At 39.4% G+C, this 22,735-nt stretch overlaps 3 protein-coding genes across 12 annotated transcripts in view; 2 read left to right on the forward strand and 1 right to left on the reverse strand.

The window, feature by feature from the left end:
• Positions 1-13,314, forward strand: part of Tom1l1 (target of myb1 like 1 membrane trafficking protein) — a 42,293-nt gene extending 28,979 nt beyond the window's left edge. For 2 of the 4 annotated variants that reach the window (XM_085695651.2, XM_085695648.2), the window contains 6 exons: positions 269-368; positions 5,965-6,013; positions 8,121-8,226; positions 8,605-8,677; positions 12,100-12,164; positions 12,695-13,314. In XM_085695651.2, coding sequence (XP_085551777.2) covers positions 269-368; positions 5,965-6,013; positions 8,121-8,226; positions 8,605-8,677; positions 12,100-12,163 — 392 coding nt within the window. In that variant the 3' untranslated portion in view covers position 12,164; positions 12,695-13,314. Of the gene's footprint in view, positions 1-268; positions 369-5,932; positions 6,014-8,120; positions 8,227-8,604; positions 8,678-12,099 lie in introns of all 4 variants that reach the window. The other 2 variants (XR_015003759.2, XM_085695649.2) reach the window with 2 other exon arrangements.
• Cox11 (cytochrome c oxidase copper chaperone COX11) lies at positions 10,331-19,414 on the reverse strand. Of its 3 annotated transcripts, none has more exons than XM_085695653.2 (5): positions 19,052-19,414; positions 16,975-17,130; positions 15,311-15,436; positions 14,554-14,652; positions 10,331-10,487 (listed from the first exon to the last, which is right to left on the reverse strand). In XM_085695653.2, exons 1-5 carry the CDS (start codon positions 19,412-19,414, stop codon positions 10,446-10,448), a joined length of 786 nt encoding a protein of 261 aa, XP_085551779.1. In that variant the 3' UTR covers positions 10,331-10,445. The 3 variants fall into 3 exon arrangements, with proteins under 3 accessions (XP_085551779.1, XP_085551778.1, XP_048302851.2); XM_085695652.2 differs by having other exon boundaries at positions 10,331-10,490; XM_048446894.3 differs by lacking the exon at positions 10,331-10,487 and having other exon boundaries at positions 11,687-14,652.
• Positions 19,415-19,446: 32 nt separating this feature from the next.
• Stxbp4 (syntaxin binding protein 4) overlaps positions 19,447-22,735 on the forward strand; it is a 155,101-nt gene continuing 151,812 nt past the window's right edge. For 4 of the 5 annotated variants that reach the window (XM_048446891.3, XM_085695647.2, XM_048446889.3 and 1 more), the window contains exon 1: positions 19,447-19,572. The gene's annotated coding sequence lies outside the window, so the exon portion shown is untranslated. The remainder of the gene's footprint in view (positions 19,573-22,735) is intronic. The other variant, XM_048446890.3, reaches the window with a different exon arrangement.

Genomic DNA, 22,735 nt, shown 5'->3' on the forward strand with positions numbered 1-22,735 from the left:
CAGTTTGAGATTTTGGAAAATCCAACAGATAATATTTTCCATTTATGACAGCTTCTTTATGTGGCTGGGATTGTCTGTCTTTGTCCCTTTTTATGTCTCCTATAAATGATGCTTTTAAACTCTCTTAGAGGAAACCATATCATTTTATGGCGACAGAAGCATCCAAATCAATCTCTTAACTGTGGAAAATTGAGAATACTAATGATGGTAACTATAAGCATGATAAAAATTGGCTTAAAAAGTCAAACAAATGCATTTTATGTTTTAGGTGTCAGCTCTCCGAGTCCTGTTATAACAAGCAACTTGTATTCCAATCTTCAACCACAGTTGGACTTGCTAGCATCGGAAAACACAGAAGCACCTACCCTGTAAGTATGTCAGTAACACCAGTGAGCCAATTCCATGGCATTATGGTTCCTTGTATTAGAAAACATGGTGTTGTGTGACACTATTTCTGGGGAGACCTGAACAAGCATCCACCCAGCCCAGATAAGGTACATACAACAGACCAAAGTACAGTTACCACCGAAGTCCCACTTGGTGAACCATGAGTTTTATTAGGGTTATTTATAGGAATGTGGGTGAGGGGTTACCTACAGGGGTAGAAATGACTCAAAGATGTGGCAGTGCCAAAATGCCCAGCCCAGCATGGATATCAGTTCATGACATCTGGGAATCTGGGTAGAACTGTACAAGCTATAGCTATCTCAACAGGATAGTGTCTCTCGGGCAGTTCCATTGTTCTGGACCTTTCTAGGCTGCTTGACTTCTTGGTTTCTTCCAAGTGGCTTAGCTGGCCTTAGCTTCTTCCAGTTCTTCCAGGTAGCTCTGCTGGTCTAAGTCTGTTCTAGGCAGCTCATCTTGTCTAAGACTGTCTCTCAGCAGCCCTTACAGTTTATATGCTGGGAGAAGGCAGCGGGTGAGGGTTGGTGGTGGGAGTAGTGATTTGCTCAGTTTCAGTGACTTCCTGAAGCCATTGTGTTGATTACTTCCTGAGCATGAGGAGATTCCCTACGAGGTGGAATGTTGTATGTGTGTTGTGCCATGTCCGTGTCGTTGTGTGTCCCCCCACCCTTAAGTGTCCTGTGTTTTAAGGAGCTTCCCTCCAAGTTGGAATTTTAATTTTAAAGGAAACTGCTACACAACAGATGGTATAGAAAAGTAGAGACTTTACAGTTAGAAAGACCTGGGTCAAAGTCCTAGCCTTGCTTCCATTTGGCAATGTGGCACAGCATGAAACATTAGGCACTGTGAATTCATTTTCCTCTAAGAATACTACTTAGGAACCACACTGAGCACATGAAATAAATGTACATTTCCTAATGTAGCACTTACTATGTAATAACCCCATAGTAAGTCTTCAGTATGTCTGTTTCTCTGATTTTGCTCATGCTATTCAGTTATGGGAAACACAGTGACAAAGGAGGGTGAGGAATGATTTTCAAAACTGGAAGAGTAATGGCCACAGTAATTTCATGAAATTGCCTACGTATAGCAATACTCCATAGCTTGGTTGATTTTATATAATTATTTGCCAAAGTTATTTTGTTTCATGTCATAATCACTATTCCTTTTGTGTAGGAGAGGGCACTGGGACTTAGGAACAAAACTTATTAAAATCTACAGTAATTAGCAAGATCACCAAAAAGTGATCAGTAGCCCATAAACATTTGTATGATTTCCATATTTCTTAGAGAAGTGTCAGCAAAACACAAAGATTGGTTGGCTTATGGATTTTATTTTATTTTTGTTTTTTACAGTGTTTCACTCTATAGTGCAGGCTGACACAGAACAAACTAGGTGGCTGAGGCTGGCCATAAATTCATAGAAATATTCTTACCTGTCTCCTGAGTGTAGGGATTATGGTCATGAAATGTTTGACTTAGATATTTTATTTTTATTATTTGGTAAGAATTTGTTGGCTGTAGAAAGAAGTATGTAACTTCGTAAGGGACAAGTGACATTATCTAATGAAACGAACACTGCATTTACTTTAGACCTGTGATATTAAATCTAGGCAGTAATGTTGTTTTCATACATTTAGTTATTTATAAGACTCTTCTTTACAATATGGTGGGCTGTAAAAAGAGACTGTTCTTTCATTTCCCGACTGCTCAGACCCCCAAAAAATCACATAGAAATTGTATTGATTACAACAGTGTTTGGTCAGTGACTTAGGCATATTCCTAGCTAGCTCCTTTTTTAAATTAACTTTTTATCTGTGTATCTCCATGAGGTTGTGGCCTACCAGTAAGGCTCCAGCCATCTCTCTCCTTCAGCAGCTACATGACGTCTCTTTGACTCCACCTACTCTTTCTCTCTCTCTCTCTCTCTCTCTCTCTCTCTCTCTTTCTCTCTCTCTCTCTCTGTTTGGGTTTCCCGTCCAGCTTTACTCTGCTATACTATAGTCTGAAACAGCTTTATTCATTAGCCAATAAAAGCAACACATATACAGAAAGACATCCCACATCAGTGGGCAATGGTGGCTAATAAATGTTAAGTATCCATTAGTTGGGGACTGGTTAAATAAATAGTTCTGTAATATATGATTAGTGTACAGCTAGGGGAAAGGAGGCTCTGTACATGAAAAACTATCTTCACTGTCACACAGGAGAAAAGATGGCAAGCAGTGTGATCATGCTATATTTGTATAAGAAAGTGGTGAAAGGATGCTATTTCTTAGTATTTATGTCATTCCTCATAAAAATGAGGAAAAACAAAAGGCGGTGACTTAAGTTTAGGAATAGACCAGATAAGACTAAAAGAGCTAGCAGGTTTGATTTGTCTTATGACAAGGCTAATGTTTATTTTTACATACATAGGAGCATATGCACATACTCCATATATTTTATGAAATTGGTAACATGTTTCCATGAGGTTGATACCAAAATAATATAAAAATATATGTTTTTTTTTAAAATCTCATCTCTTCTCTTTCCCTTCCCTGGTGTTTACTGAACCCAGTAATTGGTTGGGTTCTTACTTATTGTCCAATGTGTCAGGAAAATCAATTTATTTCTCTTTTATTAAACACTTGTATACCCAATTACTTAATTGCTTTTCTATACTTAAAAGGGAGAAGACTGTAGGGACAAGAATGAGAAAGAATCAAACAGGGAATTTCTTTTAAAAGGCAAGAAAAAAAGTATAAGGAAAGAGGAAAGAAGTTTTTTATGTTAGGAAATGAAACATCAGTCACACCCTCATGGGTTATCAGAGACCATACCATAGGCTGGCTCACTCTAGTCTCAGATATAGTACAAGCACATGCTGAAATGTTGTAGGTCGATGTCTAGCTGAACTGCCTGCTAAGTAACTGCTTTCCTGTCATCCTGCTAACCTTGTTGGGTCATGTGAGAATGAATGAGTAATACAGAAAAATGTGTCTTGCAGCAAATGTCTCCATGAAACCCACTAAAAAAACCAAATCTCAGCTACCAGTATTCAGTTTAATGTGTAATGTTCCAGATCATCCTTCAGTTAGCATAAATCACTAAGATGATAATGTCGCATAGTAAACTTACAAAGAGATCACATATCACATTGTTGGCCTCCATAGGTTCTGACTCAGTAGTACAAATCTTAAGCTTTTATAAGCATCCCAGGAGAATTACAAACCAGTGGCAAACAAGAAAAAAAAAATGTTGTGTTGAACTGTTTCTCTGTAAAAATGTGCTCTGCCTTAAGTTTTTGTTTTGTTTCTTTAATTTTGAGCAGTTTGTGATGTGTGGGTATGATTTGTTTTGACATATTTGTGCAGGGTTGACCGAGTACCTTAGTTTCCTATGGCTACCATTACAAATTCCCACAAACTAGATGGTTCAAAACCACAGATACTTATTACCTCATAGTTATGCAAGCAAGGAGTCTGAAATTCAGTCTCTCTAGCATTTTTCAGTAACAAGTTGTCCTCTGCCTTTTCCTTAGTATTCTTTGGCTTCTCTGGCTTATTGGCTATTCCAGTTTCTGCCTCTATCTTTTGGCCTTCTCTTACGTGCAACTACAATCTCACTAAGTTTTTCTAAGATCACTGTCACTTGGATTTGAAGGCCAAACAGATCATTCAGGTGACGAATGCCTCTGAAGATCTGTCTCATTTCTGAATAAGACAAGACAGGTTCAAGGCATTATGACTTAAACATATCCTTTAGGGAGTGGATAAAATTTAATTCACTACACAGGCATTCTGGAATCTATGAGTTTATGTCTTTCACCAAACTACTTTTCAGCCTTTATTTATTCATATTTATTTTCAGTACTACACACATCCTGCTTTCCTGTTGAGACTGTGATAACAATTGTTGGGTATTATCACCTAAGTGGTATTAGGGCACTTGTTTAGTCTCTTTTACTCTTGTTCAAACTGGATCATGTCTACGATCACTAACGATCAAATTCACTAACTGTCCTGTCATCTCTATTCCACAATTAAACTGATTCGGAGTTTGTTTCTATTTTTTTTTTCATTTTTAAAATCTCTACTTTGTTATTTATGATTTTTGTTTGTTAACTGACACTTTCTATTTTTCCATTTTTAAAATGGTTACTGAATGCTTGCCTTCAGTATGCCTACAGATATCTTGGAATATCTGTACTGCAATAGCTGTTTTCATATCTCTTTGGGATAGCGCCAACATCCATTTCTCTTGGTAGTCATTTCTGTTGCTTGTCTTCTTACTGTATTAAATGTTTTCTGGTTCTTTATACGCCTAGTCATTTTGAATTATATCCTTGGTTTTTTATTTTTATTGGTAGATGCTTGTTTTTGGGAAAATCTGGTCTATAAATGTTGATACTTTGATTTCATGAAGCAAAGAACTTGATTAGATTCACTTTATAATTTCAGCCTGCCTCTGTAATATGCGCTCAAAAATCGCTGAATTTTCAAAGCTCTTTCTGTGCTGTTCAAATCTATCCTGCCTGTGTACTACCCTGTGGTCAGTCAGAAGTTTAGTGGTAGGTTGTGGTCCAGTTCTCAGTATTTTGACATCATTTGAATTATGGACATTGAAAACAATTCCGTCTTAGGACTCATAACAACCTTACAAGATTGTTTTCCTGAGTTCTCTCAGCTTTGTCATTTCTCTGGTACTCTCTGGTGTCCTGGAACTCCCCTTTTCTGTTGTCTGGTCACCTTATTCTCTATTTACCTAAGCATTGTTCTCCTGCTGTGCTTTCTCCAGACAGATGGTAGAACAGAAAGCAACAGTGGCTATCCCCATGATTTGAAGTCACAGCTTAGCCAATTAGAGAGGAAGTTTCCCTCACTTCAGAGTTTACTCTCTGCCCACCAGTTTGGAGTCACCATGGGGTTGGCTATATTTGGGATGTGAAGATGGATCAGAGGCAGCTAAGGGTGTCCTTCTTGCTCCCTGCATGCAAATGAGTGCTTTTCTTCGAGTTCTGTCATCACTTAAGTCTGTATCTGGGGTTCAGGTTGCATTCAAATCAAGAGAATACAAAAGACGGTAAATTCAACAGTAGTTCCGAGGTACTTAAATTTTGTCCTTTCCCAGTTGGCCTGCCACCATTTTTACATTCCTGACTAGCTTCGCTGGTTTGTTTTCCAGCTTTTATAGTGGCATTAGTAAGGAGATAATTATTTTTCCACTCCACTTTAACCAGAATGGGAACTCTCCCATCTTTCCTAACTTTTGCTCCGTACAGCTTCTCATCTTTCAAGATGTAATGGGTGGTAGCTATGGGTGGAAAGACTGAAGGCCGTGCTGTCACTAATGTACTGTGCATACTCAAGTCCGCTCCTGCCAAGGACTGATGCCTTTGCTGTGTTTGATTTTGAGTTTCATGGCCTGAAGGGCACTGAAACCAGATGGTGGTAGTTTGCATTTTGTGAGTTTGAAGGCATGCTATTCAGGCTTTCTTTCAGACCTGGGAAATCATCTTACTTTTTGCATTTGTGTTCTCACTGTAGGGTAATCATGCTGTGTTATCACACTATCCTAGGTTTGCCCAAAGGACCAGCCAAAACCTCGCCTCAAGTCACACGTATGATGTAAGTAACCACACTCTCTTGCTAGCAGTTCACCTAGTCAGCAGATAATCATGACCAAAGCACTGCTTGTTAGTGATTATGCTCTACTCTGCATATATTTATACTTACTTTTAAATATGAAACAAAAACAAAACTTGGCCCAAGTCAAGCAGCAGAAGAAAGGTCTTTACAGTTGGGTGATACAGCCATTGTTGGCAACCTTAGTCTTTTGAGATAAATTTTATTTTGCTTTTCTCAGATAATATGGTTAAAGATAATAATGGCATAATTTCTGGGCTTTGAATAAAGCTCAGTGGTACAGCACTTAACTAGTATGCACAAGCCCTAAGTTTGATCACCAGCACTGTATGAAACAAAAAGTTGTAGTTCCTTTAACAATGTTTATATTTAGAAAGACTTCAGAGTTGTTCATCCCTTTCTAAACCCTAGTGAAGGTTATCAGTGTTTTTTACATAATTAAACTAGTGCTATAATTCTAGTCCTAGTCTTAACAATTACTCACTTGTTCTCGTGTGTACATATGACTCTCACATATTCCTTGTTTCCTCTTCATTTCTTTTCGTGGCCCTGTTTTCTGATATTTCAATATCAGAAACCCCAGGCACAGACTTCCTATCTTATCTACCTCATTCCTTTAGAATCTTTTGTTTCTCCCTCTTTCTCCTTTGAGACAGTGTCTTGCTGGTCATGAACTCCTCAGCCTCATACCTTTACCTCCTAAATAATGGGATTAAAGGCATGCATGCCTAGCTTTTGGTCCCTGACTTAAAATAACCAAGGTTCGATAATCAACAAGATTTTATCTACAGCCTAGACCCTGCTTCTTGACCTCAGAATTCTATGAACTTTGCATCTCCCCTCACTTTTCTTCCCTGTACTATCTGCCAGTTCTTCTAGCAGACTCTGTACCTCATTAAGTGGGCAACGCCCTTTATCAGGTGCTTATGACAAAAGCCTTGGTAAATATCCCTTGACTCAGTTTTACCTTGGTTTGAAAACATGTTAACTGTCCTACATACATTACCTCTCCACTTTCCCACCCCAATATAAGTGATCACACAATGGATACTGTCATAACCTCTCTAGAGCTTTAAGCTTCTGCCTCCCAAGGCTTCTCTCCCACCCCATCCCACATCATAGTGTGCTCTTAGAAACCAAACCCAAGCAGTTTCCCAGTCTGCCACCGCTCATCTGCTCAACTCCACCTGGCTGTCTTCCTCCGTGTTATTCTCTAAACGCCTGCAATTCTGATCTCAGGCTGACCATTACCGCTCCTGCCTCACCCCTGACCTAGCTCGGCTCACCATGCTTCAACCATAATAACTTCCCTGACTTCAGAGCCTAGAAACTTGTGTCCTCTAATATTAATCAGTCAGTGCTCAGCCGAGAGGTTCCCAGTGGTGAGGCATTCCCTGTGACCAGGCTGTGAGAGCAGACTCCCACTGTACCTCAGCCAGTTCTCCTGCTCTTTCACCATAGACCAGGCCACCGGACACTGATTTCCACTTTGTCTGATATAGCAGCTGCTTGGTCTGTTTTATTTCTTGTCTTAATAGTGCCTGGCAGCTAGAAAGAAAGTGACATACTTGTAGGATGCAAGAGGAAATTACAAAAAGTGTAATTTTGATTTCTGAGACTGGGTCTTGCTATGTAGATGAGACTAACCTCAAATTTGCCATCTTCCTGTCTCAGCCTCTCAAGTTCTATCTTTATTTGGTTATGCTAGCTAAACCTAGATAAAGAACGACTTATCTTTATTATTCTTGATAGTATTGCTGCATGCCTATTTGTAAGCTGAACTTCATTCCTGTTCAAGGCTGAGATTTCATATTCTGAGTAAAACAGAAGCTAGATGGAGCCACACAATTCCGATTCTTCCTTAAAAACAGTATTTTAAAATACATTTTGCATTTTATGTGGGAAATGGAATGTAATAAGCATGAAACCATGCAGACAACTTTACAAGTAGTTATTAGGTAAAAAATGGAAGTAGTAAAAATGACTAGTTCTTACCCAGCTGAATGTATGACTCTTGGAGCAGTGCCATTTGGTAACAAAAATGCTTAATGTGGAATGTATTGCTGAACATGTGTTATGCTTTCTTCAGTTTCCAGAAAACTCCAATTCAGTATTACTACAGCCAGTTAGCCTACAGCCTGCCACAGCAGCACCACCGAGCCAGAGGCAGCCACCCTTGCCCAGCAATCATCCAGGTACACAAAGATTATTAATTTAAAATAGAGAAATGCAGAAAGCTTGTTGTACTTTGAAAACACATATAATAAACTCAGGGCTGACATCATTCATTATAATTCACATTAGATTATAAAAATATTGTGCTGAACTGAATGTTGTATTTGGTTCACACTAAAATAAATAAAAGTGTAGTTGAGGTTTGGAAATCCTATTTTATGCATAGACTCATGGAACTTAGTAACATTGAACTGTCTGTTTTGGTTGTATTTGTTAGCTTCATATATTTAAATTAAATATTTAACACTGTTACATTAAACAAATTATGAATTGTGCATGCTCCTCACAAGCATAATGTGTATTTATTGGTCTTTTTCTCCTTCTTCATGCACCTAAAGGGCTAAACAATGATCTCCAACCACCCAATTACTACGAAGTAATGGAGTTTGATCCCTTAGCTCCTGCTACAGAGTAAGTCATTTATAAAATCATTAATTTATGTTTTGTCTCAGTTCTCTTTGAGGACAGAGCTGAGCTTGGTCAATCATTTAACTTTGTTTAGCATTTGGCAGAAATTTATGGCCTTATTACAAATGATTTATGAGGTTTTATAGTGGCCATTGCTCTTAATGGCCTTATTGCTCTCGGCCAGTGACTGAAAAGTAAAAATGCTGGAGTCACATGCTAAGAAGTAACTGGAACCAGCATTTAGCACAGATTGGTGGTAAGTGTCTTTCTAGCTTGAGAAGGACACTATTCTTTGCTGACATGTTAATGCAACATTTTAAAACTGTTCCCCCAGAACTGAATCAAAAGACATGTAAAAGAACTTCTTGTGTTTAACATGACAAAAATATCCTTAAAAGTGACCCTTAATGTTAAAATTCTTTTATAGCCAGGTGTAGCCATACAGTATACTCTTAGCATGTTGGAGATAATAGGTAGGAGGATCACGAGTGAGGCCAGTGTAGGCGACAAGGCAAGACCTTGTCCAAAAGGAAAATAAAAATGCTTTTAATTTGAAATCCTTAAGGTACCATACTGAATGGTTTCCTGTTTGCCAGGTTGTATATGGGATATGCACATCATAGGGGTTTTATTATTTTATGTGTTTGCCTGCATCATATGTGTACCTGTACCAGTGACTGCAAAGAGGGTGTCAGATCCCCTGGAACTGTTGTTACAGACAATTGTAAACGTCTATGTGGGTCCTAGGAACTGAAACCAGGTCCTCTGAAGAGTGACCGGTGCTCTTAACTGCTGAGCCATCTCTCCAGCTCCCTATTAGAGATTTAATACCTACCCTCTTGAGTGGAAGATTATCCCCAATGTAAAAAATGCTGAAAACAAGATTTTGGAAATCATCAATCAGAAACTGGCAGCTTGGAGGGTGTGTGTATAGTATATACATACTATGTATATATATATATACATATATATAGTACATACATACTATGTACATACATACATAATCCCCAGTTGTATTTTGTTTGGCCTGTGCAGAATTTAAAACATACATTTTTTTTCTAAAAAAAAAATTACCCATAAGTAAAAACTAGTATGTTCAAGTAGTTCTCATGATTTGATACTGTAAAAGCACCACGGCTGTGTTCTTAAAGCTAGCAAAAGTGGTGGTACAGAGTATGTTCTTTAGTTCACCATGTACCCATGACTGCCAATTGTAGCCCTGAAATCATGACATGGTGACTTACTATTAATTATGAATGCTCAGCCTTAGTTTAGGCTTGTCCCATTAGCTTTTACTACTTATTTTAACCTGTTTCTCTTCATATATATTTTGCTTTGGTCCTTTTTATCTGTTTTTTTTTTTTAAATCTTTTTATCTCCTGGCACATGGGAGCATTTGATACATTGTCTATTTAAGCCCTCAGAGTAGACAGCCATTTTGGTCTCATTTATTATCAAACAGACTCAGGAGACCTTCCTGCCCTGACCTGAGTGTTGTGATTATAGGCACGTACCATCACATCCAACTTCTAGGCACTTTTCGTAAGGATGATGGAATTTCCCTTGGCTAAGCTTGATAAAAGTGGCTGCATCATTGAGCACATATACTTACGTAGTTAAATTTCATGTCGGGTTCCTGAGCATATTCAGATTAACTAACTCTTTAAGTAAGTTTATTGTCCTAGGTACCAAAGGTGAGATGGTCAGTAGGGAAGCTGGAGGAGAGAAACCCTGGAACTCTTCACCACTGTGGTTCTTGCTTACTGGAGACTCAGAGCCTCAGTTCTACTGAAGGTCTCATGACATCCAGGAACTTCTAAGGAAAAGCAGAAACTCTTAGGTCTAGAGTTTTCACATGACTGGTTGGCCAGGAATCCCAGGCCAAACATTTTCTTTCTGAAGATATCTATGTATCTTCAGCACACACATCACCTTCAACATTTCGTGTATATAACAGGATGTGACTAATATCTAATTTTGAGCAAGACAAGCTCTCTGCTCTTATAAACATGAACTGTAATGTGGAAAAAAAATTAAGCTGGCAGGCAAATATGTCAATGAAAGGATACAGTAACTAGAGTGTATATGAACCACTGTAAATGAAAGGATATAGTAACTAGAGTGTATATGAACTACTGTAAGTGAAGGCTAGAGGGAACCATAGGAGGCAGCATTGCTAATTTTTGTCAAATCTACAAAAAAACAAAAACAAAACAAAACAAAAAAACAGTAGAAAGCAGGTTTAGCACATTCAATGAACTGGAAATGCCAACACAGACAATGAAGAAAGTAATCGGTAATGTAGTGCTGGGCGTGGAAGTTTAACCTGTGCACAGCTAGGAAGAACATTACACACAGTACACACAGGTCAAGAACAGAAAACTAGATGTTGGATTCAGCTACATGCACATAGGTTTTATTAAAGCTGTTTTAGTGAATTGAGGACAGAAGCCACACTTCAATGTTAAAAAGAGTGAAAATATATACAAATATCTTACAAGATAAATGTAAAGAGATGGGCATGGCTTGGGATTATTGAGGTAGGTTCTAGGAGCTATGTGATGAGATTGCACTGGCATAAAAAGTGGAGGGTTAGGACCTAGAGGAGAAGTTGAAGACTTGGAAAAGAAGGCATTTGCTGAAGAGGTGTTTGAGAAGACAGGCTGACAGGATCGTGAAAGTAATGGGCAATGCACATGAAAATAAATTAGAGGGATTGAGAAAGGACAGTGAAGTTCCCTAATTAAGATGGGAAACAATACACGAGGCTTCTCCCTGAGAGATAATGAGATCAGTGGCTTAAAGAGGGTAAAAGGTAAAATTACTTTATGGAAAGTAAGTCTAAAATGTTTAGAAACATGGTAAAATTTATGAAGTTGATCACTTTGGTTTGTTTTAGTGTTATTTTGGGAGATAACTGCCAGCTGTGTTTTGTTATATTCTATATATGAATGCCACCTTTGGGTACAGGTATTTTTTTGAACTATAAAATTACATATAAGCTGAGGGAAATTATTAAAAATTACAATTTATTATTGGGTACAGAAATGATCAACACAAGCTAAAGGTTTCTCCCAAGTCTAGACTATAATACAATGTTAAATAAAGCAGACTATTAATATTTTTAAAATATTTTAAAACTAGATTTGTTTTAAAGTAAAAAAAAAAAAAATCAAACTGCCCAAATTTGAACCAGTTTTCCTTTAAAGCAAAAGTAAAAATACATTGGCCTTTAATAGGCATGGAAAAGAACTCTAACATTAGAATGCTTTTATGTTAGAATGAGGTATAGGATAAAGATCTTTTTATTCACATATGATACCTGACACCCCTACCCCAAAAGCCTGTATTTTCAGTTCTGGTGATACTAATATAGTACTTTGTAACTGAAGTGTAACTCTTCTGCCTTGATGTCTTTGTTTCAGAGCTGTTTATGAAGAAATTGATGTTTACCACCACAAAGGAGCTCAAAATCACAGTGACTGCTAAGGTAAAAAAACCCACCAGCTTACGCAACACAGATTCCTCGTAATTCAGTGGAATTAGCATATTGGTATTAAATTCTATAAGCACCATTCAAGTCTGACACCTATTTCAGCACAGTACCAAGTTCCTCTGAATTACTCAACACTGACCAGTGCTCATTAATGACATACACTCTCCATTATCTCATTATCTAGAGGCATGGAAATACAAAAGTTGGTTTAGGGTATATAAATATTAATGCTAACAAAAAAAAGATGATCAGTAAAAACTTGTCATTTTAATACAACTCTATGGCATCAGTGTGCAGTCCATACCTGTTAGCTGGGCCAACAGAAGCCATCAGTAGTGCTCCTGCACCAGGTATCCTATTTACACACCACTGAATGCCTGGTCTCCACTGACCTGTTCACTGTTTACTCCCTTCATAACTCCAACCATGGAAAAGTGCGTTCCAACCTTTCCTCTGCTTAACTGTATGGCTTTCTAGTCTCTCAGGAAATGGGGAGAAGGGCCAATGTCTTCCCTTTATTTCAGATGTATGATCAGCTAATTAGCAGCACAAAGGGCCAGCTCGATAAATAAAGCAGTCCCTGCTCCACTGAGGCCTGAAAGTCAAGTCCTGCCAACAGGGAAGTCCAGTGGACCACTTCTCAACAGAATAGTTAACATTTCCCAGCTAACACTGCTACTCCTGACAATGGCTCAGGATTTCAGGAGAAGCTGACTATAACAACTACAACTTCAGCAGAAGGAAAACTGCCTGGTACTAGGTCAACTGGTTAAGTTGAAGACTCTTCTGCTGCACAGGCATTCCTACCAATAGACATCATCACAGACCTATAAGGGTACTTGAAGATCATCCTACTACAAAACATTGTGAACAGATGGGGCAGGAAGTGAGGAAGAAAATGAGTGCCTTCATTTAACTGAATTTGAATGTAGAAGTCAGTTTGCATTTGTATATAAATAACAATTTGGTTTAAACTTGATGATCTGTTTAATTATATTTCAAGTGCCTGAGCAGGTCACTGCATCAGGTGGCCTTTGTAATGTTAAACATTCTTGCCTTTTATTATAATTTACATTTTGAAACAAATACTGGAAAACAAAATTGTGCATCATTCATTTAAAATTAAATTACTATTAATTTGTCAGAGTTGTGTTGTTTTTGTTTTGTTTTTTACCTCAGAGAGAACGTTTATGTCAATAAGTCTTCACAATTTCATCCTTACACCATCCAGTAATGAATTTGGAATTATGACAATAAATGCCAGCACAGACTAGCAGGTGTAATTCTTCTGTTAGATCACTTCATCATCATATCCAAGTCACTGTCCATTCAATACTTTGAATAAAATACCCCTCAATCAAAAGCCACGCTTGAAAGAAGATTACAAACTTGGAGCGAGCTGTCACAGCTGGATGATTCCTCTTCCTCTTCTTTAAGTTTTTAAAACTGTCAGTTCAGCCAAAGACAGCTCAGCAGGTAAAGGCATTTGCTGCCTTGTCTGACAACCTTGAGAAAACTGACTCCCACAGTGTGTCTGCTGACCAGCACGTATGTGTCACTCACCTTCCCACATACTCACAAAATAAATAAACAATTTTAAATTGTCACTTTATACTGCAGAAAAGTAGCAGCCACCCTGCTTGGGGATAAGTTCTATGAACTAAAACCACTTGCACATATTTTCTTTTTCAAAGTTTTCAGATACATTGGTAAAAGTGTGAAGGCCCTAATACTACATAATCAAACTGAACCACTAAAGCAGTTTATGTGTGCATGTGTGCCATAGCATGCATTAAAGGCAAGGAGATTCTCCTGGCTCAACCTCCCACCTCACCATCAGGACTCTGGGATTACAGGTGTCAGCTACTCCACTCACTCTTTGAAGGAGGTTCCAAGAACCAGAACAAGTTGTCAGGCCTATGAGGCAAACAATTTAACCTATTGATTCATCTCCCTGACCCTTTGTGCAGTTTTCAACAGTTACATGTGTGGTGCATCTGACCGTCAATATTCTTCATGTCTTGATGAATACCATTCCTTTTCTATTACTGCACACAGAGCAATGCTCATTTCCTGCCCCTAAGTACCATCAGAGATAGCAGCATCTTTTTATCACAGACTGAGTCTTGAACTCGTTCTCTCAGTCTTCAATGAGATAAATGAAGTTGGGAATAAAGAAATAGAACCATTTAAAATACAATGTTTCAGTATACATTAGTGTAGACTATTTCTCTTCTGAGAAAGCACAATACATGATTTTCCAAAAATCACAAATATGAAGCAGGCCTTGGAATCTACTTCAATTATAGCCTGGAACTGGCAACTTGTGCCCTTCCTTTGCTTCAAAAAAAGTGTAAGAAAGAGTGATGAGATCGACATTCACCATTCTTGGATCTTCTGCAAATTCAGGGTCAATATAGAAAAACACTGGCATGTCTACTTCTTCTTGCGGGTTAAGCCTTTGTTCTTCAAAGCAGAAGCACTACAAATTACAGAAAGATACTTGGTTAATAACATTCCTACTCTATTACTGAAACATTGCAATATTCGTTTCCTGCCCTTAAGCACCATCATAGGATAGCACCATCTTTTCAGCCCAGACTGAGTTTTGCTTTAAGGGTTAAGAAGCAATTTAGTTTTAATCTTAGAATACAGTAGCCAGGTATAGCAGTACAGCCCTTTGATTCCACCACTTGGAAAGCAGAGGCAGGTGGGGTCTCTGTGAGTTTAAGTCAGCCTGGTCTACAGAACTCCAGGACAGTCAGGATACATAGATCCTGTCTCAAAACAAATAAAAGGAACAAACACAGATTTGGTTCCCCCTTCCATCTAGATGGTGCAAGCATGAAGACACAAAAATGGCTTTATGTTTAGAAGTAAGTACTGATCTAGGCTTTCTTGTTTTCTTTCCTGAAACAGGGTCTCACATTGCAGCCCAGCTTAGCTTAGAATCCACTACACAGCCATATCCAGGCTGGGCTCTACTCATGACAATGCTCCCATCACAGTCTACTGAGTGCTAAGATTATAGGCATGAGCCACAATACCCAGCTAGAAAGTGAACTTTTAGAAATTAAAAGCATTTAATTTATAATAAGCAGTTTCACATACTTTTATCATAAAGTTTACATTCAGTTTACCTGTATTTTATTGAAATATTGTCCAGCTTCAAATGGTACAACATTATATGTAGAAATTCCAATTACTGGTTTGTCAGTAGGATTCTTAGCTTTATAAAATGCCAGTGCAGTCTCTCCTGGAACCACCTGTTTCAACAAATACACATTATATTTGATGCTATTTTTCCCCCCGCTAAATTAAGAATCATACTATTTTTGTATTCATTGGACCATACTGCCTATCTCAATGTACTTTGAACATCACCACAAACCTATCTTAGCTTCAGATTGTGTATTTGCTTATGCCAATAAAAGATCAGTTATGAATGTCCCAGTTGGCTGTCTGAATCTTCAAACAATAATCTATAAATTACTTACAATGTGACCAAGAAGTCAGGCAAACCACAGCTCAAGCCCTGCATGTCATGATTGCCAAATTTTTAAAAGAGTGCCAATTCTGAATAACTTACATTTACAACCAGTGTAAAAATAACTGAACACTATCTGTTAAACTAAAGGAGTTAATACTTTGAGAAATAAAAGCAAAAGGCTGTAAAAAAATTTCCATAGGACCTTCTATGATGTATCAATTTGCCATCACCCTGATTATTGCCATGCAATTTGAACCAGTATTCAAAATCATAACCTACAAAATCCTTAATGAAGATTAAGTGATGTTCAATAAACTGGGAAAGCACTTTGTTTTATAAGGGTTTGTTAAGAATAACATTTGAAATAAAGGCTTTTGAGAGTAATCTATAGTTAAAAAACATTTACCTCAAATCCTTTCAGGATTATAATTATTAACAATTCAGAAGCATTTTGGATACAATGATGCTGAACTATAACATGACTGTTGTTACTACTGAAATAATTACTTCACATCTTTAAAATGTTTCTTAGTCTATATGTTTAGCTCAATGGTAGAATGCTTCCCCAGCACATACAAGACCCTTGGTTCGTACCTCAGTACTTTCTCTTCCTCTCAAAATTATATTTTTCTTTTTTGATGGACAGAAATGCTTCTGATAAGTCAGTCAATTACTTATTATGACCAATGATTCTCCACAGTTTTTCTATTATCACCTATACAGGAAGCTATATAACATGATATAAACCTCAACATTAGGATTTAGTCAACTTTTAATCACATGGTTATAAACACATGACATTGTTTCAATTGATTAAAAGCTAAAATATAGCCAGCACCATACATAACACATGCCTCTATAACTCTAATTCATTTAGATCTTAATGCCATGGTTGAATATTTTAAGGGAAATCAATGTTAAACTAACCTTAAATAGATTACAATAAGTTTACAACCAGAATAAAACTGATGGAATAAAACCTTTATTTAAGCAAAGGTTAATGCACTGAGAAATCAAGAATAACAGCAAGCAAGGCTAAATTGAGGTAGGAGGATCATGAGTCTGAGGCTGGCTTGGGCTATAGGGTGGGACTATCACAGAAACCCCAAATGCCATAATTCCATTTAAATGTAGGGAATATCAAAAAGTAAATGTTTCAAGACATTAACATATTCCTTGAATAATTGCACTCTGTGAATCAGATCCCATGATTATTATCGTCTATCTACTCATGGGGTGTGCTAGCATTCTGAGATGCTTGGGTGGTGTAACTTTAGCACAGATGGGTTAACAGGTCACCCACTCGTCACTCACATAGATCTCTGTTTGCTGAGGTCTGAAGTTCCACTGGAGACTGGCATGCACGTCGGCATTAAAGGTGACCTTAATGATTCGATCCTTAACGGGCACCATGTTTTCAATCTGGTCGGATGAGTGCCCGGCCACTGCGGATCCTCCAAGTCCAGTAGTCTAGAACAAGACACTGGATACGTTAAACAACAGTGTTTAGATCTCCATTTATCTCCTGGAAAAAAGTAAATTTTGAAAAACAAGCGAATGCTCTACTTTGAGCCAAACTGCATACTACCCCTGATCTTTTCCTCTGTGTGCCTATATTTGGTAAAGTGAGTCCTATTATTCTAGCAAGGAGTCATTTTAAAAAGCAGATTTTGAAGACAAGTTATTATTACTGAGTGTAAAACAAGACTTTTGAGATATAACCTTTCATTAAACAGTTCCCTTCACTGTTAGTGTAGTTTACATAAACAATTTCTCACTTAAAAAAAAAGTTTGCCCATACCAGGTCATTTCAGTTAAAACACAAAACTGTCCCCATTTCTGTACCAGTTTTTCAGAGCTGAAATCAGTGCAGTTTAATTTGTAAATTCTGCTTTCCCAGGGCATCATAAATGTTTCCGTGTGTGTGGATCAATGATTACCTGACACTTACCTGTAATTCTCTGCAAACACACTGATCTTTTATCCTTTACCACCAGTTAATGAGTACCTGATCTTTTAAAGGTTTTTATTTTTGGTTACCCAATCAACTGCCAGAAAGTAACAGGAATTTGTATCTATTTGTATCTGACATTTCTTCATTACTATTATTTTATCAGATGTGGGGACAATGCTATTTCCAAGATATTCTTTTTTTTTTCTCAAAGTTTATTAAAATACGAAAGTCTCCATTTCCGCCCCTCCTCCCAACACCTTCCCACTCCCCCCACTCCCTCCCCATTCCCAAGAGCAGTCAGGGTCTCCCGCCCTGTGGGTAGTTCAAGCTCCAAGATATTCTTATGCTGCTGGAGGGTAACAGAATTCTGATTCCCAGATAATTTACCTTGCCTATATTAGAAAAACAAAAAGGCAAATTTGAGGCTAAAGAAGACTCTAAAAACTACTGTATTAATATTTTACTATCTTTCTTTCGCTTGTTACACAAGTTATTTAGTTTCATTCAACTTCTCTCAACATTGTCAAATTATACTTTTATCTTAAAAGATGAATTGCAGGACAAGTATTTGACTTTATTTAACAAGTATGTATATAATCTTGTTTAAGACTGAGTTTTAAGACGAACTATTTTTCCTAAAGAATTTAAGTCAATTGAATAAAAAGAAATATAAATATTCTCCTTCAATATCAATTCCTTATATATTCTTGGGACATATGTGATTCGTTTCTCAAGTTCAGTGCTTAAACTAAACTAGACAAACAGGTAGAAAACAGTCATTAAAATGACGTCCTGGGCTCAAGCCCAGATCTACTAACCCTGCCCCTCAGATCTACTACTAACTGAGGCAATCATAGAATCGCTGGGTTTTATTTTAACTGGCTCATAAAAAGGGACCATTGCATTCCAGGACATCCTATATTTACTTTATTTCTTGCTCTAAAATTTGTTGATTCCACAGTAGAGTAGCAGGGCATTCTCAAGGACATACCAGTATTAAACATGGAACTTGATTTTAAGGCTACTGTTTTTTAGACCCAATGTTAACCTAGCCTAACCTGAGGAAAACATGTGAACATAGACATGCAGAAGTGTCAACTACTTCATTTCTGTCGGTCTCAGTACTACTGGCACGTTGGATAATCTTTTTTTTTTTTGGAGGGGCGGGGTGTCCCGTGAGCTTCCAGGTAACTAACAGCCTGTCTGACCTCTCTACTCACTAAGTGCCAGGAGTACCCTGTCCTTGTGTAACAAGGCTCATTTCTTCTGAGGCGTGGCACCAGCTCCATCTCTCCCAGAACTGGCCTTCCCCGGGGCGCGTCTGTCCCGATCTGGAGCCTCACAGACTCCTGACAGAGAACTGCAGTCTCCGCATGCAGAGGTCCCGCAGGGATGACGGCGCCGCTGGGCTCCATCCCGCACCTCGTCCCTCCCTACCTGGCAGTAGAGCCGATAGAGGGGTACGGCGGCGTAGGAGGCCCCCAGCATGCCCACGGCGGCCGCGGCCACGTAGGTGAGCACCGTCTTGTTCCGTCGCCGCCACTCGTCCTCCTGCGCGCGCTGGAAAGGGTTGCTGCTCCTCGGCCGCCGGGGCGGCTGCGCGGCGGGACCGCGGACCCCGCTCGGACGCTGCCAAGTCCCGAGCCGCCTCAGGTCCCGCCCGGCACCTCCGAGCCCCTTCCAGCCGGGCCTAAGAACCGGCTCCGATTTGGCCACAGTCCAGCCCGCCCACCCGGGCTGGCTCCAGCACCGACCGCACAGAGCGACAGACCTCCATGCCGGACACCAAAGTCCTCCCATAACCCCCCGGAAAGCACGCCCGCCTGTCAGGGCCGCTAGGCGAGATCTCGCGTGACCTCTCGAGTCTCGCGGTAGCCGAGTTGAGCCCCCGCCGCTGCCTTGACGACCAGATTCCTCAGGTAGTAGCCGGGCTACGGAGGCCGGGTGGCCAGAAGAGGGTAAGTTCGCGTTTTCTTGCTAGGTGACTGTGCCTTGCAGTTTGTTTCCTTCTAATACTTCTTTAGTTTACGTTGTGAAAAATGCATCTGGGCCCTCTACATGCAAGCTCCTCACTGGGGTTTGTACTGTAACACTTAACACCCATCTTCCCAAACTCCACCAGCCTTTGTCTCGACCCAGCGGCCCCCAGCGGCAGCTCTCGCGCGGGGCCCGCTTGGGGTTCACTAGCCCCTTTGCTCACCACCTCTGACCTGAGGTCAGGCAAATTTTCTTCTTTCAGGAACACTTACTGTGCAAACCGCATCCCTCTCCAATACTCTCGACTTCGGCATCTTCTCAGCTCATTTGCAGACGGAAAATATGCAATAGCTGTCTTCAGTTCTCTAATAGGACAAACAAGGACCACTATTAAATAGCTGCTAACAGCAGATTCTGACGTTAAGCATTGATGAATTTACTGTGGACTTGTCCTTACATCTATTTGACTTTATTTTAACTTCTCCATAACCTGCTGACCTTATTTCGTGAGTGGAAATCACAGTAGTGTATGAGGATAAGCAAAGTGATTTTCCCACTGCTTGCAGCCATAGTAAGGTTTTAATAAAAGTTAGGTCTAGTTTCTAAATGGCAAGAGTGGGCTTAATTATCCCCACTTTCTGCGTTAGAAACCTGAAGGCCTAAAGGTCAGTCAACATTTATTCCTTGCATTTCTTAGTTGACTGGGGCATCATCCAAATAAATCAGGCACAATCACTTTTGTTATTGATTGCCCTGTCTACTGAAGGACTCAGAAAATAAGCCTGTAAATAAGGGGATTTCAGCTAACAGGGTCTGTTATCAAAATAGCTGGGGGCATGATGTCTCTCTGTAAAAGGTAAAATAAGGTCATCCTAGAGGTGACATTTGAGCCTGCTCCTGAACCGTAAAAAAGAGCTACCCACGAAACAGTCTGGGGTCACACACAAGTCCAGAGGCAGGAATGGATTGGATAAGATACACAACAACAACAACAACAAAAACCAAGGTCAGTGTGAACCTTGTGCACTGAGCACAGCTGACAGTGGAAGGAAACTGGGTCCCCGCAGGTACACAAAGACCTGATAAGGCTATTGAAACCACTTCTAAGGGAAGCTCAGTGTTAGCAACACCGGAGTAACTTGATCTGATTTTATTCACACTGAAGGAAGAAAAAGATGTTAGTCACGCGATGAGAGTGAAAGGGGCGAGGATGGAAGCAGATGTGAGGCAACTGTAGTAGTGGAGGAGATGGAGGCCTTGGATAAGGAGATGGTCAGTGGCCACAGGGCTGCGAAATTGTAGTGTCGATAAAATCTCAATCATTGTCTACTGCAGCACTCTGGTACATGGCCACACAAGTGACAACTCTCTTACTCTAGAAATTTGCTTTCATTTTGTTATGGCCTTGTTTGGTCATCCTTTCCCTCTGTATGCACCTTGACGCTTACACAGACTGTCACATTTTCAGGACCTCTTAATTGTCTACAGTGTAGACTCAACTTCCTTACTAGGGTCCTGGGGATACGACTTGGAGGTTAAAAGCTTTTACTGTTTTGCAGAGGACCTGGCTTCAGTACCCCGGACTCACCTGGGGGCTCAGGGCTTTGGTTCCAGTTCCAGTGTCTTCACTTCAGGCACTTCACATACATGGCGCGCGCACACACACATGAAGACAATATGCTTGTAAATTTTTTTAAAAATCCTATGCTAACTTTAATGTGCTTGAAGCTAACAGTGTATATTTCTTTCAACCTTCCCCTCCTCCCTTCCTCCCTTCCTCCCACACCATCTCCAGGTATTTTTCCATCCAGATTATTCAAAGCAGCTGTATAAATATGTCATTAATAGAGTTGTAATCATGAATGTTTTTATTAATTGAATGTGAATATCTGAAGTAAGCCATTATGATTGCAGTAAAGTGATGTAAGTCTTTCTAGATTTCTCTTTTAATGAAATCGACATCAATCCGATCCCAATATGATAATGGAAAATGACAGTTCATGTTTATAAAAATGTTTCTGGATGATAATTAAGACATTTCAATCTCCCATTTTACTTTGAAATAATTTTAAAAGTTCTATAATCTTTGCAGACGTAATTTCTCACTTTTCCTTCACCTAGTTTCCCTAATCGTAAAGATCTCTGTACCATCTGAGAAGAGAGCAGGCATGTGATAGTCTGGAACTGTAAACCTAATACTTACAGAAGTATTGATTACAAGGACACAGCACAGCCATCCTAATCGGGTCTGTAGCATCAATCCAATATTACTGTGCTATATCACCTTGGGCCACCATAACAAACCACTGCAGACTAGGTTACTCAACAATGTATTATGTTTCTGGAGACTGGGAAACCAAGAGCAAGGTACTGGCTAATGCATTTCTCATGAGGGTCCTCCCTCACCTGTAACAGACTTGTGAACTAGCTTGCCTGGGAGAAGGCAGCAAGCTTGGTGATGTCTTTTTTTTTTTTTTTTTTTTTTTTTGTGGGGATGTTGGGGAATTTGAAACTTGGTTTCTCTGTTGCTTTTGAGCCTGTCCTGGAACTCACTCTAGACCAGGCTGTCCTTGAATTCTCAGAGATTTCCTAACTCTTCCTCCTGAGTGCTGGGATTAAAGGTGTGCGACACCACCGCCTGGCTGTGATGTCTTTCTTATAGACACAGTAATGCATCTGATCGATCACATGATGCATCTGATCGATCACTTGTTCTCCATTATAATCTCATTCAACCTTAATAATAGCTTAGTCTGCATAGAGCTGCACTGGGCCTAGGGATTCAACATGAGGATTTTAAGGAACATACCTTCATAGCTTCATACCGTTTTATTTGTGGATTCTGCTTAAGTTAGTACCACTTATGGTAGTTTGAATTTAATTGGCTCCCATAAGATCATTGGGAAGGCCACTATTAGGTGGTGTGGCCTTGTTGGAGGAAGTGTGTTACTAGGGGGTAGGCTTTGAGGTCTCTTATTCTCGAATTACGTGTAGTTTGGCTCACTTCCTGCTGCCTGTGGGATCAGTATGTAACTCCTTTTCCAGCACCATATCTGCCTGCATGTTGCCATGCCACACCATGAAGATAATGGACTAAACCTCTGAAACTGCAAGCCACCCAGTGAACTGGTTTCCTTTATGAGA

The sequence above is a fragment of the Myodes glareolus genome, chromosome 9 (genome assembly GCF_982192425.1).
Source record: "Myodes glareolus chromosome 9, mMyoGla1.1, whole genome shotgun sequence".
In the NCBI taxonomy this organism is placed as follows: Eukaryota; Metazoa; Chordata; class Mammalia; order Rodentia; family Cricetidae; genus Myodes; species Myodes glareolus.